At 39.5% G+C, this 14,588-nt stretch overlaps 1 protein-coding gene across 1 annotated transcript in view; it reads left to right on the forward strand.

The window, feature by feature from the left end:
* Positions 1 to 14,588, forward strand: part of MINK1 (misshapen like kinase 1) — a 1,658,622-nt gene that overhangs the window by 199,465 nt on the left and 1,444,569 nt on the right. The window contains exon 3 of the mRNA XM_044077078.1: positions 7,982 to 8,038. Within this exon, the coding sequence (XP_043933013.1) occupies positions 7,982 to 8,038 (57 nt within the window). The remainder of the gene's footprint in view (positions 1 to 7,981; positions 8,039 to 14,588) is intronic.

A 14,588-nucleotide genomic window follows, 5' to 3' on the forward strand; every position in this document is an offset into this window, starting at 1 on the left:
ACAGACAAGTACTGCATTGTGGGATACCTAGAGGCAGAAATCAGAATTTCTTCACAATGCCAGTCCCAATGTGTTCAGACTTTGAATATTTTTATACTCAATTTCCAAATACCTGTAAATAGTCCCAGAGTGGTGGTAAAATGTAAGAAACGCCAAACTGTGACAAAACATGTTTATTTGAGTCTGTGGGTGTGGTTCTCTAAGTATCCATTCATAACTCTTCTAGACTTTATACTTTCCTGTAAAGGAGCTGAGTATGCTTTTGTCACTGCACTTCTGTTGCCCCCACCTTGATAAATGTTACCAGCTGCCTCACTGTTCTAAGTGCTCTTCTGATGTAATGTTAATGATATTGCAGCAGTGCTTCTAGTACATTAACACCGATTGTAGTGAGCAAGGTCACAACTGTAATTTCTTCTTACTTGAGGGCAGAATTATACATCAAGAATTTTTCAGAAAATGGTTCATTTTGTAGTTTGTTGAATGTGGTGGTCCTTGCTAATTTTTAAGATATTTGCTGTCATCCTTTTTGCTGAGATAATGCAGGACCATCCTCGACTCAACGCGAAAGTCACTGGGAAAAGAACATGTGTTTAATTTCTCGTCATCAAACCATTTACTAACTGATGCATAGTTGGTATGTAAATCGGTGTATCTTGACTAGTAACAGTACTGACCATTGGTGTTCAGGTATTTATGTATTGTAAAGTGGCCACAAGGTATTAATGTGGGCAAAATGTCATAGGTGAACCAGCCACTGCCTGATGGATATGTTCTGTAATGTGGACCAGAGTGCCTTTCTTCAGTACTCCTAATGCTTGTGCATTTTGTTCGTTTCATTCCTTGGGTCAGCCCATGCATGCATGTTGTGTAAGTGTGGGATTCAATGCTAGCTACCCATTCCAGACTAAGGTTTGCTATTGTGATTAGCTGTGAACCTGCATATGTTATCAACCATCTTAGATGTATTTTAGGGAGAAATGAACCTTGGTGATAGTGGTGTACAGAGGCAAAGCCCCGACAGGCTGAGATGACCCAAGTTGGATTAGTGATTGAAGCTGTTAACAATGGCAGAGGAGGGTAGGCCGGAGCAAGACACACACAGCCACAGTCCTTTAGAAAAGGGTGACTTTGCAGACTCAGCAAGCTACCGCCTTGTTATAGTCCTCTGGATGCATATACAGCAGCATGTACGTACGGGGGGGGGGGGTGACATTGCAAGTCCTCATAGTGAGGTGGACAGGGTTAGGAACTTTAAATTAATGCTGTTTTAAGTGCATGCTGACCAGAATAGTCAAGCTGATTAGCTTCATTGAATACAGCTTCTTCAGATGGGTATTTTTTATTTTATGCTTGTTTACCAGGTAAAGTCAGACTGGGTGAGAGCCCATTTTCAGTGAAGGCCTGGGGAGAAAGACTCCAACATATAAAACAGTCAGATATTTACATGAGAACATTTGTACAAGGCAAGTTGGTCTATAGTAGTAATATAACAATATTTACAAGGAGAAGTAGTAAAAATAAATTCAAGAGATTGCAAGCAGAGACAAAATAGGTGTGTAACAATTTTGAGAAGAATATGAATAGACAAGAGGGTAATTGGGGTTAGTTTCATAAAATGTTAGTGGAAAAAGGAGGTAGTTAAGTGGTAAAACTAAGTTTTATAAGCAGAGATGAGCAGAAGAAAAATGTCAAACAGAAAGGTACAATTTAAGGTAGAACGATAATAAAAAGTACAGTACAGTTAAGGGTAGAACAATAAAAATCCGGGTACCGTATGTGTACAGACTAGAATGTGTGGATGAAAGTGTGTGCTGTTTTAGAGAGATACTAATGTAATGGTAATTGAAATAGGACAGTAGTTAGAGAGATGGTAGACCTTGATTTTAGAGATGATAAATAGATTCATAAGGGTGATTAGAGTATAATAAGGGAGTGTTTCAGTTGTGGATAGTCAAACAAAGGGGGAAAGTGTCATTATCAGAGCATTACATGAGCAAAGCCATTTGTTTTTCAGATTATTGAGCATTTTTAAAGTGGTGGTGATATTCAAAGTACTGAATTCTAGTGGTAGAGTTCCAGATTTTAGCTACAAAACTAGAGTAGAGGGAATCACTTGGGGTGTTTATACATTTGATAACTTTTGCTAAGGATTTGTTTGAGTGTAATATTCTAGGGATAGAGTAAGGTTGTAGTAGGTTTTGTAGGGTAGGTGTTTTGCTTGTTTGGTGAAGTAATTTGTGTTCCATCAACTGGTTGCAGTAAAGATGTGGGAATCCTAGCTAAAATATCTTAGTACTAGACAGTGGTGTGTTCTGTATGGGAAGTCTGCCAAATTTAGCTAGTTGTTATAGCATGTTTCTAGTTTACCTAGGTCAGATTTTGAGGTTTGTGAGAGTGGATGAGGCATAGAGAAGTGTTGATTAGGTGAGTTTTAGCAATGGTTAATTTGGTATTGTTAGGAAATGTTTATATGGAGTACCTAAATTTTTGTGTACTATAGTTTCAGATGTGTGTTGGTCAAATCTCATGTGATCAGTGATGACACCTAGGAGTTTGGTCTGTGTAGTGAGTTCAGTTGTGTTTGCAGCAATTATGGAAAAGTTGGGTGGGGTGTTAGTGGCTTTAGTTGGTTGGAAGATAATTAGTTTGGTTTTATTTGGGTTGAGTATAAGTTGTGCATCTGTAAACCATGGTTACACTGTTGAGAATGATTTTTGTGTTTTCTGTTGTAGTTCTTGTAGAGTGTGGGCTGCATGTTAGTATAATGTATTAAAGTAGACAGAGAAGTAGCTGTGTAGAGATTGTTGGTGAAGATATTGAAAAGAAAGGGGTTCAAGAATTGAGCCATGGGTTACCCCCTAATGTGACTGGCAGTAGTGATGAGATGTCTTACCATTTTACGGCTTGGTGTCTGTTAGCCTTGGACCCAAGTGATGCAGATGAGCGTAGATTTAGGCTAGAGAGGACTACTAGAAGTTTCATATGAGAGACTGTATCAAAGGCCTTGGAAATGTCAAGGAAGACTTTTTTCCTTCACTCATATGTAGAGGTGACAGTATTGGTGAAATTCAGGAGGGTAGTAGCTGTTCTATGGTTAGGTCACACAGGTGGACAGTGGTCTCACCTTCGATAACCACATTGCCACAACAGGAAATCCTTCTGTGTGGCACACCTCATCACTAAGGGCTTTTCATCCAGAAAAAAGGAGGTCATTGTCCCACTGTACTCCTCCCTCATTAGACCCATTATAGAGTACAATGCCTTGTTTGGTGTGTACCTCACAAGACATCTGCAACAGCTGGAAAGGCTGCAGAAATACCTCACTAAAGGAATCACAGGCCTAAAGCAGATGCCTTATGCTGACCGTCTATATAAAAAAAAAAAAAAAAAAAAAAACCTCCAGCTATTGTCGCATATAGGCTACTCGGAGGCGATACAAAGCCATGTCAAACCCTTAGCTGTTGGACATGCTCCATTTAAAGAAATCCCAATCCCTCAGAGCCACATGCTCCAGGGATCTAAACCTTATCACAATGTACAAAACATGCTGGAGGGATAGGTTCCTGACCTAGAGACTCCCCATACTCTGGAATAGACTGCCTATACATGTCAAGCAGGGTGCCTCCTTGGCCCTCTTCAAAAGGTACCTTGACGAATGGATGGGAGATAGGAAATTCACCTTGGGGATCATGTCAGTCGGCCTGCTAGACAGGGGTCCAGGGAAGTAAATATTGTGGGAAGAAATATCCAGGGAATTGTTATGGCTAGGCTTGTACAGGCCCTAGGGTCGATAGCCTAGTACCAACCTATGAACCTATAGTAGATTCTTGTCTGAGAGGTAGCGCATTAGTTGAGAATGTATGCACCTTTCTAAGATTTTTGATGGAGGAGATAATCTAGCAGTAGGTCTATAATGGACAATTCTGTTGAAATACAACCTTTGTGGAGGGGAATTGTTTACGACTTTCCAGAGGTATGGGACGTGGTGTTCAGTGATGTGTTTATTAGAACTGATATCTACTAGGCAATAGCATCAGCTGACATGTTGAAGTATTCTGTTGGGAGTCCAACTGCAAGAGCTGTTGATTTCAGTTTTTTAATTTTTTTTATGATATTTGTTGAGACGGGGTGGAAGAAGGTGGTGGTGGTCCTACTTTTTGATTAGTGATGAAGTGTGTGGCAAGGAGCTGTTATTTATGGATAGTGCCAAGATAAGTTTGGTAAAATTGTTCAGCGGTTGTGCCCAAGGTTGGGGAGGTTGTGGGTTTGGGGGAGGGGGGGGTTGTGTGTGAAGATCCATGTCCAGGGTATAGGAAATCTTTGATAGGTATAGGAAATCTTTGATAGCTGACCGGAAGTTTTGTGCGTTTGTGTGATTTTTATCTTGGTATAGTAATTTTTATCTAGTTTGACATGTATTTTGGCTTTGTTTCAGAGTTGCTGGTTTGTTAAGTAAATTTTGTAGTTTTATTACTGTTCCATTAATTCCAGGCATCATCTCTAGTTTTAAGATTTCTAGTTGCTTTGGTTAGCATGGGGGGGGGGGTGATTGATAGCTTTTGTTCTGACTGTCCTGGGGGTGTTAGACTATTTTTAGGGCATTTCGAAAGGTGCTGTTGAAATCAGTGGCGGTGTTGGGGGTAGTTCTTTTACGATACGCCATTTGCATTGGCTGCGAGTGGTCACAAGAGTCTGGGGATTGTTTTTATTTCGGATTTGGTGGTAGATAGTTTTTTTTTTTGTTGTGTTTTTTTTGTCTGAGGAGGTAGGTTGGTGAGTGGTCGCTTATTCTGTCAAGGAGATGACCTAAATGTTGATGGTATGTAATTTTGTTAGTAAGGGTCCATTCAAGGATAGATTCTGTATTTTATTTTTATTTATTGTTTTTGTCTATTCTGGTGATGGTTTGAATAAACTGCGTAAATCCATAGAGGTTTATGTGATTGGTAGGCTTCTGTGCATTACAGCTATTCCAGTCTAGGTTGAAGTCACCCATTTTGATAGTCTCTTGGGAAAAGGTATTTGTGGTCCATTGAAGTAAGCCCTCTAAAGTAGTGATTGTTCCCAGGTGGCATGTATACCCCTGCTGTGACAGTTATGGATTTCTAGTTTTGAGAAAATCTGTTACTGAAAGTTGGGATGTTTAAGTTAAGGTGGTGTAATATTGGGTTATTTTTGTAAACTATGGCTACCCCTCCTCTTCCCTTTCCTGTTTTGTCCGAGGATGTTATAGCCAGGAGGATGATCTCATTGCCTTCAGTTTTAGGTTTTAACCATGTTTTAGTTAGTACAACTGTCAGACAAAAGTCTTGAAGTTTGTCGACCAGACTTCTGATGATTTAAGTTTATTAGTAATGGTTTTGACTTTGCTAGTGTAAGTTTGTTATATTGTGTGGATATGAGGGAGGTTTGTTGGTAAGAGAGGTAGTTGAGGGGCCTGGGTTTGGGTGTATGTCATCACTGCTTAGAAGTTTTGAAGCTATGTTAACTATATTGTTGAGGAATATAGTGATGGCATTGTCCACTCTGAGGGAGATGTATACTACAGGCTGTTAATTGGTGGTCTTTTGAATGCAAATTGGTTTATGAAATTAGCATTGAAAATTGATGGAGTGATTTTGAAGTTTGTAGATGGTGGTTGAAATGTTATAGGAGGAGTGGATTTGTGGCTAAGTGGTGATATTTTTTAATCTGTGCAAGAAAAGTGAACAGCTGTTGAAACATTTTAATTTCAAATTTTTGTTTAGCTGTACAGTATTTGTGTTTTATTAGTATGTTTTATTGGTATTGTGGAATGTAAGAGTTATGATTGGTAGTTAACTATAGCTGGATGTTTGAAATGTCCAAGTGTGAAGTAATTTAGTAAATGGTTACAAGACTGAGTTGGTGTAGAGGATAGGGCTTAAGTAGGATTATGTATTTGGATAGTGAAGGGTGGTTGATTTTAATTAATGGAGGTTGGGGATAGGTTGAGTAGTGGTGGTGGGTGTGGTTAGTAATGCTTACGTTTAGGTATAGTGGGGGTAGGTGGGAATTGCGAGTAGGGTAAGGGAGAGGAGTGAGCCCGAGTAGAGTGAGGGTGAACAATCAGGATGGACCTTGTTCCAGACGTGGTGTTTCACAGACCATCTGCAAGTCTATAATTTCTTCACTTTATATCAGGATGTATAGAAAAAGAGCAGCCTATGTAATGTTATCAGATTGAAAACAGTAATACTGTAGAAAGCCAATAGAAGCTACATAGATGTAGAGCGAGTCTTGGAGAGAGTGAGTTATCAGAGGTAGTGACCTGGGAATATGCATCTGGGGACTCAACGTGGCTGGGGGTCAGACGAGTCCCACAGGGAGAGGTTTGATAGCTAGGTGGCAGAATGAGAAAAAAGCATCTCAGAAAAGGCCATTTCAGGAGGAATACATAGACTCTGGTTACTTTGAAGGGTTTGCTTGTACCCAAGCATAAGCTGACTTTCAGAAGGAAATTAATTTCTGGATAACAGCTCTATACTTGAACCCAGGTGAATTGTTTCATGATTGACAGTTTGATTACTGCAGTTTGTCAGGGTTTAATAAAAATGGTTACCTTGTTAGCTGCTTTAAGGGTGTAATATCCTTGGAATGTTTGAGCTAACTGAAGAAATTAGATTCGTTCACTCGTGTCACTCTGAATTTTTTACTCTTACTTTCACGGATTGTATCCTGGCCATGTCCTTAACATTTCAAGTAAAAGTTCATATTATCTGGAGCCATGATGGTTACTAAAGAAAAGTAAATGGCAAACTATTCAATATTAGTAAATCTTTACAGTGCGAGTAGTCATAAGATTGTAGATCTTGCACAGGATTTTACAAGTTACAGTAAATTTTAATTTTGTAATACTTTGTAAAATGTCACGACAAGAGGTGTACACATGCTGTAAGCAGCTTTCTGCTCATCTGTTAAGTTTAATGTGAGGCTGTGCAATTCTTGAGATATTTAGGGGAAAAAAACATTATGGCAATATAAGTAGACAGAGCTCAAATGTTGCAGCTGTGCTACCCACATACTGTCCAGATTTTTGCCTCATTTTTGGTGTTTCTCAAAATTGCTGGTTTCTTGTTACATCATTATGGATTGAAGTAATTAAATAAGACAGACTTCCTACCCTTTACAAAATGCATGATAATGCAAAACCTGCTATCGTCCACGTTTGAGAGCAGTTTTTAAAAATTCAATATTTTTGTCTGTTCCCCCATTTTCGCATTTGCCCAGAATTCTGCCTCTAAGAAGTTGAGGTACGGCTGCTTATCCTGTAAGCTTACAGTGAAATCTTTGAAGAGCTTATACGTAGCATGGTTTTAGAATTACTGCAAATATGAACAGGCAATATTAAGTGCCGAAATACCTGGAGCATGTCTCAACCTCCAAGTGCAGTAAATCTGGACAAAGCAAAAAATATTGGGGGGGGGGGGTCAAAGGCCCGAAATCATGGACCAGTTTTAAATTTTCTTATAGGCTTGGAAAGTTACTAGATAATTTTTTTTGTTACCATGAATTTTCTGAAATCTGTAATATCAAACTCAGATGAGTGGTATTGTTTAATGACGTCAATCTTTAATGAATTGTGGGAGAAGAGAGCAGACTAAAAATGAGGCAAAAATCTGGATAGTTGAGATGCAAGTCCAGGAGTAGTCACAGGATTTGGCCCGTCTTACTTCAAGTAAGTGTAGTTTTAGCAGAGAAAGTTCTCCACAAGGTTTCATCTGGATCATATATATCACATGACCACTGTGCAATTTGGTAAATATCCCTACACCCTGTATCTTGAACTCGAACAAAAGATTTTGTGATCTTGCCTGTAATTCATTACTATTACAGGTTGTGAAATTGAGCAGCATTTAACAACTAATGCTACTTTAAAGTGTCTTTATTGTTGGAATCATGGTAGACTGCCTGTGAATTTCCTTGGATATATGAATTAAAAAATGCTTCATCATTGCAGGGTCGACATGTCAAGACAGGACAGCTGGCTGCTATCAAAGTCATGGATGTTACTGAGGTAAGGCAAGTGTGATACGCTTTTAGAAAATGTGGGAATATTTTGTTTTAGCGTTTTGGTAAAAGTCATTGCTCATAATTTAACAGTACTTAAAGTTGCATCACCCACACTGTAAGCTGTCTGCCACTAACCCCCCCCCCCCCCCGAAGCAGTAATGACATGCAGCTTTATGGACTGACATTGGCTGCATGGTCTGCTATGAGTTGCAGGCTGGGAATGCCTGTATTCTGCCAGCTCCTTTGGGAAACAGCAGCTCATGGCTCTGCATTATTAAATGATTTTTTTGTAAGGTGCGAGATTTAATTTCCGTAAGTGCCGAATTAAATTTGGCACAGGAGAGATTCACCACTTGAGTTAACAGGCTATGGAAAGAAGTCGGGGTTTTTACTTCTGTGTAGGATTTTCTAGTCTGAAAAGTCTCATTTAGTTCTCTGTTATACAGGAGGTTTAATATCATTGACACTTGCGTCCCATCCAAAAATCTATGCTCCAACAGCAAACACCTACTTAAGTATCAAAACCTAGTAAAAGAGCAGGTAGCTGTGTCTATTCCCATTCCATAACTAAGCTCTGGAACACCCTCCCATAATCAGTTACAGAATTAATGACATAATCTCCTTTAAAAGAAAACTAAAACAACATCTCACTGATAACCCCAGCTGCACATGCAACACATATCCAGAGCCTCCTTAATCTAGCAAAACTGTTTCACATAGCAAATATACTTATGTATATGTTATGCTGTTACACCATATGAGTTATCCCTAATCTTTAGTATCATAGTCCACACATCTATACAACTATTTTAACACATTTTCTCTTCTCTGTCACTTCCTACTTTTAATACTACCATTAAATATATGCCACCTATAATCTACTTATTCCCACTACCTAGCTATAAGATTCTAACTACATCTCTTACCTTTAACTCTCTAATTCTGTCTTTCTCTTTTCCTACTCACCCCCCCCCCCCCCAATTGAGCTGTATTGTTACATATTTCTAACTGTACAATTTTCCTACATGCTAATGTTTCATTGTAACTGTATTGTGCCTTTTTACAACATATTTGCTGTTTAGATAGTTTTTTGTATTTCACCTGCTTTATAATTATAATTTTGTTTCCTTACAAATTCATGTAATGATTTTCATGTAACTTGGAGCTTTTCTCCCCAGGCCTTCACTGAAAATGGGTCTCAAGCCCAGTGGACTTTCCCGGTTAACAAATGTCAAATAGTTTCTAAATGTTTCGTGCTTTATTTGTTGTCTATTTTAGAAACTTTCACTGATTTGTCAGGATGTATACACTTTAGAATTAGTAACAAAAATGGCCAGCACAAACAGCAGTGATAAAACTCATTTATTTGAAGAAATACTGCAACAAATAAAAATCCAGCATGATGGTTTCGGCACAAGCCTTCTCTAGTGCTGGTTTACAAAAATACACACTCCCTCAATACATATTTATATGCAAACCCTCCTCCAATAAAAAAAGTTTGCACATATCGTTTAAACCAAGAGGGAATAATGTCCCTAATTTAATTATCCAAGTACGTTCTTTTTTATTCAGCAAACTATGCCATCCCAATTTATTGCTAATACAAATACGATCAATAACAGTAAATCTAAGTTTGGCTGTGGGATGTGAAATAGTATATTTGTGCAATTCATTAGACATATGTTTCTGACATCACTCTAGTGTTCAAGTGTGCAACACTTAAATTGTCTTGGTTTGTCCTACGTAAAAAGCACTACAGGAACATTCAGCTAAGTAAATGACTCATTCTGAAACAGTTAGCAAAACACCGGATGTCAAAAACACAAGAAATATTAACAGATGAAAAGTCTTTGATTTTAAAATGTTTTCATGCTGAACAATTTCCACAAGAAAAGCAACCTACCAAAGGCATGCCTTTCATAGACAGCTAGTTATTGCCACTCTTATGCATACTTTTATGATGATTTAAATAATTGCTTGTAAGTTTTACCCCTCCTATAGGTAAATCTACACCTCCCTGGGAACAATTGTGCCAATTTATTGTCCAACAAAAGTGTCTCCCAGTGTTTATGAACCAAATCTCAAAATAATGGCCAAACAGATGCAACAGAGGCATTGTTTCGACTAGTTATGCTGAAGTAGTTATGCTGAAGTAATTTCTGTATCTGTTTATAATGTTTCATCCATCACATTATCGGAAGCTGAATCAGAGGTGCTTAATAAAGGATTGGAGTTTGTACCCACATATGCAGTTTCTGAAGAAATATTAATTAATGATGTGTTAAAGTTTGGTAGAAAACTGAATTTATTATATTTTGACAACAGTACTGCAAAGAGTGAAATGTAGTTTGTATTCAAACCTTCTTGTTGTCCACCAATGAATAAACATGTTTTAGTGTTTCAGCAGATGTTAAGGGATTTACATTTCTGTTTTTCTTATAGAAATGGTTCTTATAATTTTACCATTGAACATGTCATGCTTTAAGGGGGAATCATGATGTGGTAATTAGCAGTGCAGATAAAGGGGGGGCAGAGCAGTGGTTATTTAGAATTGCGATTTATATATACAGGAGGCTGTTGGTCAACTTATGGATCCACAATTTTATCAAAAGATGGTTTTGAATCCTACATTACATTTTGAAAAAAAAGATTGATGCATTTTTGTCTTTGGCCCTGGAGGGGAGGGCAGTGTTACTAATAAATACACAGTCATCTTACTGTTTCTGATCTCTGCCAACATTTTTGTGCGTTACCAAAGTTTCATAAGGATGCTTCACAGCCCCTGAATAGAACTAAAGTCTCGGGCCATGGTTCATTGACTGAACCCCTTTCTGCTTTCCTCACTAAATATTTAAGACCGTTATTGGTATATGTACGGTCCTGTATTCAGGGTACATCAGTTTCTTAACATGTTGATGTACAACTTGAAACCACTTGGTTTATGTGCACGTTGGACATCAAGGCATATACCAGTATCCCTCATTGTCTAGTTTATTAGCTGTTGAATTTTGGTTAAATAAGACAAATATGTATAGTCCTGGATTTAACACCTCTTTGTGTTCAAATGAGCATGTTTTAACCAAAAATGTCTTTTATTTCAGTGGTGACTGTTTCCTGCAATTTAAGGGTACAGCTATGGGGGCTTCTTTTGCCTCATTTATGCTGACCTTTTTATGGGATATATAGAGGAACAATTGATATAGAAGTCAAATATGTATATATCTGAAATTGATATATGGAGACATTATTTGGATGACTGGCTCGTATGGAAATCTGATGTGACCTACTTGAATGAGTTTATACAGTGTTTGAATGACAACAAATGTGGCTTACATTTCACAGTTATAATTTTAAATTGATTTATTTTTTCGATAAGATTTCTAAATGTGTGGATGGTATGCTTGAGACATCATTGTTTAGGAAGGAATTTAGTTATAATTTTTTGGATGCTAATAACCGCCATCCACCTTTTATTAACAGTAATCCTAAGTAACAGTTTCTTAGTGTTTAGGAGGATTTGTTCTACCAGTGAGGCTTTGTTTAAACATAGTGAGGAATTATCTGTAAGGTTTCATGTAAGAAGGTATAGACAACCAGTTATACAGTGTGCTGAAGACTATGCTTATTGTGGTGATAGAAACACATTGTTGGAATATAATATATAGAAAAAAACAAGATACATCTGTTTGGTCGCTAGTTTTGGGAGTAACACCCACTTATTTTGTGATTTGGTTCATAAACATTGGAGGACACTTCTGATGGATAATAAATTGGCACAGTTGTTACCAGGGAAGTGTAGATTTACATATAGGAGGGGTAAAACTGTAGATGATAATTTGAATCGTCATAAAAGTATGCATAAGAGTGGCAGTGACCAGCTGTCTATGTAAAGGATTTCCCTCATGTGTCGGCTGCAAGTCCCCAGAGACTGACATCAGGTAGTCAGTGCTATAAAGAGAGGCAGCCAGTGTCATTACATAAGTCTTTCTTGCCGTGGAGCCTGAAGCAGTTTGTGTGCAAGTCTCCCGTTCCCAGAGTGAGGGAGAATACTACTAAAGCTAAGTGCCCCGTTGGGGATCCTTTTTCTTGCACTGAACTGATGTCCGAAAAAGTAAATAACTGTCTTTATTATGGAAAACAGATACCACACCAAGACTTTAATAATCTGTGTGTAACTTGTCTAGGCCCAGACCACCACGTCCCTGGTTGTCTATTCTGTGCCTTATTTAATGCTAGGACCATGCGTAAAAGAGATGATTTTGTAGTTGGGCATTTCAGGGAGGTTAGCTACTCAAGTGAAGTGACATCTGTCGGTCAATCGACGGTCGGAATTCCCAAAAAGAGAAAAGATAAGGAAAGACAGACCTCCGAAGGTTAGGCCCACAGACTACACAAATCAGAAGTCAGCCAGCCTTCCTTTCACTAGTTCAGCAGAACTCCTGAGGTGGATTCGCCCCTGATGACAGCTGCAGAGCCATTGTAGGGCTCTAAGACCTTTCTGGAGTCCAGTACTCTGCCAGATCAGGCTCCTTCGACCTGTTTAGACAATCTCTAGCATATCTGTTGGGTCCAGAGCTGCTTTGCAGGCACCTGCTTCCAAGGAAGCTTTTCGGGTGACACTGCCATGCCACCAACAAAAACCACTAGACCCATCAAATCTCTGAGGCCTAAAAGCAAGTTTCCCCACACCCAACCTGCCCAATCTCAACAGTTAATTAGAATGGCTGAAGATTTAATTACCCTCTTCGGGGGTAACCAGTCTACTCCAGCTACCCCAGCCAAAAGAAAAAGGGATCATTCACCTGAAGTGCTTTCAGAGTCAGTCTGAGGACTCTGAATTTCTAGACTCTGACACTGAACAGTAGCCCCTGACAGCCTTTGAGAATTCAGATGCTGAAGAATCCATTTCTTCAGCACCCCCCCCCCCCCCCACCCCCCAAGGACCTTTCTTTCAAGGAAACCTTAAATTCACTCTGGGAGCATCTGATGTTAGGCCCAAAAGCAGAAGTCATTAAAATGGAGGACAAGGCTAAGTCTATGCAGACAGTCAAAGACTTCCTGCAAGTACAGCCTCCCAGATTCAGCAGGAACTTCCCAACAAAACACTGGTCCTTTCCTGCACAACCCAAAACTTGTGCGTAGGAGAGAGCGCAGAGATAGGCCCGCCAGACAGCAGCAGCAAAGGCCAAGGCTGTGGTCCCCTACTATGCCTAGGCAAGGGAGTTCTAAATCCACCCCCTATCCCAAGGGCCTACAATAACACCCCCTCTCTGCTCTACCCCTCCAACACCCCCCCAGGCTAGGAGGAAGGCTGTCCCTGTTCTTAGACAAGTGGCAAACCATCACAACAGATCGGTGGGCACTAAATATTATTTAAGAGGTACAGATTAATTTTCAATGAAAGCCCAAGATTTTCAGGATTCCCAGACTGACTTGCAAACCAAAGAACAGAAGCCATCCGCCAAATTCAAAAACTTTGTGCCTAGGGATCAGTGGAACCAGTGCCAGAGCAACAAGCAGGCAAAGGTTTCTACTCAAGGCTGTTCCTGGTACCCAGAAAAGAGGGCACTTGGCACCCCATTCTAGACCTATCCACTTTAAATTTGTCCCTCCAAGTGCCAAAATTAAAAATACTGACCCTTCATAACCTATTACCTATGTTGGTTCCGGATGCCTGGCTAGTGACCCTAGATCTCAGACACTTAACTTCATATCCCCATCAGTGAGTCCTGCAGGAGTTACCAACATTTCAGAGCAGGCTCAGAACACTTTCAATTCTCTGCTCTGCCCTTTGACTTATCTGCTGTTCCCAGAGTCTTAACCAAGTGCCTGGCCCCGGTCCATTGCCTTTTGCAGATAGGGGGTAAATCTGCATGTTTTGCTATCTGGATGACAGCCTCTGGGTTCCTTTTAGAACTCCAAACGATTAAAGTGTCGAATGTCATATGGTCGACACCATATAATTGACTTCAAGAGATCGAAGTTTAAACGTAATGGTGCAGTTTGTTGCAGAATGGGAGAATTCCCTTTTTCTGCACTGAAGTGCGGTCTTGGAGTTGGTATATTTAAGTAGTGGGGTATGTGGGGCAGCCACCCCATGTGGGGGGGTGCAAGAGAGCTTGCCCTCCTGCCTGCACCATTAAGGCAAGTTTTTTTTTTTATTTATTTTTTATTATATATTCGAACTTTTAAACTTCGATCATATGTTGCCGAACATATGGGATTCGAAGTTTTGAAAGTTTTAATATATAACATAGACCCCTGCCTCAATCAGGCAGACACCATGGAAAAATCCCTGCAAGACCTTTCCTTTGTCCAAACTCTCCTACCCTCGCTGGGATTCACAATCAACAGAGAAAAGTCCCATTTCCAACCCACAAGGCAGATAACCTTCCTAGGAGCTCTCCTGAACACAACTGCCCAAAAAGCCTTCCTCTCTGCAGAGAAACTCTACTTTTTTCAGCTATCTCTCTGGACACATCACACAGCAAGGAAGTTCCTTTAAGTGCTTGGGTAAATGGCTTCCTGCATCCTTCTGGTGCCTTTAGCCAGGC

Source organism: Protopterus annectens, chromosome 7.part0 (assembly GCF_019279795.1).
Source record: "Protopterus annectens isolate FY-2018-M chromosome 7.part0, PAN1.0, whole genome shotgun sequence".
Lineage (NCBI taxonomy): Eukaryota > Metazoa > Chordata > Ceratodontiformes > Protopteridae > Protopterus > Protopterus annectens.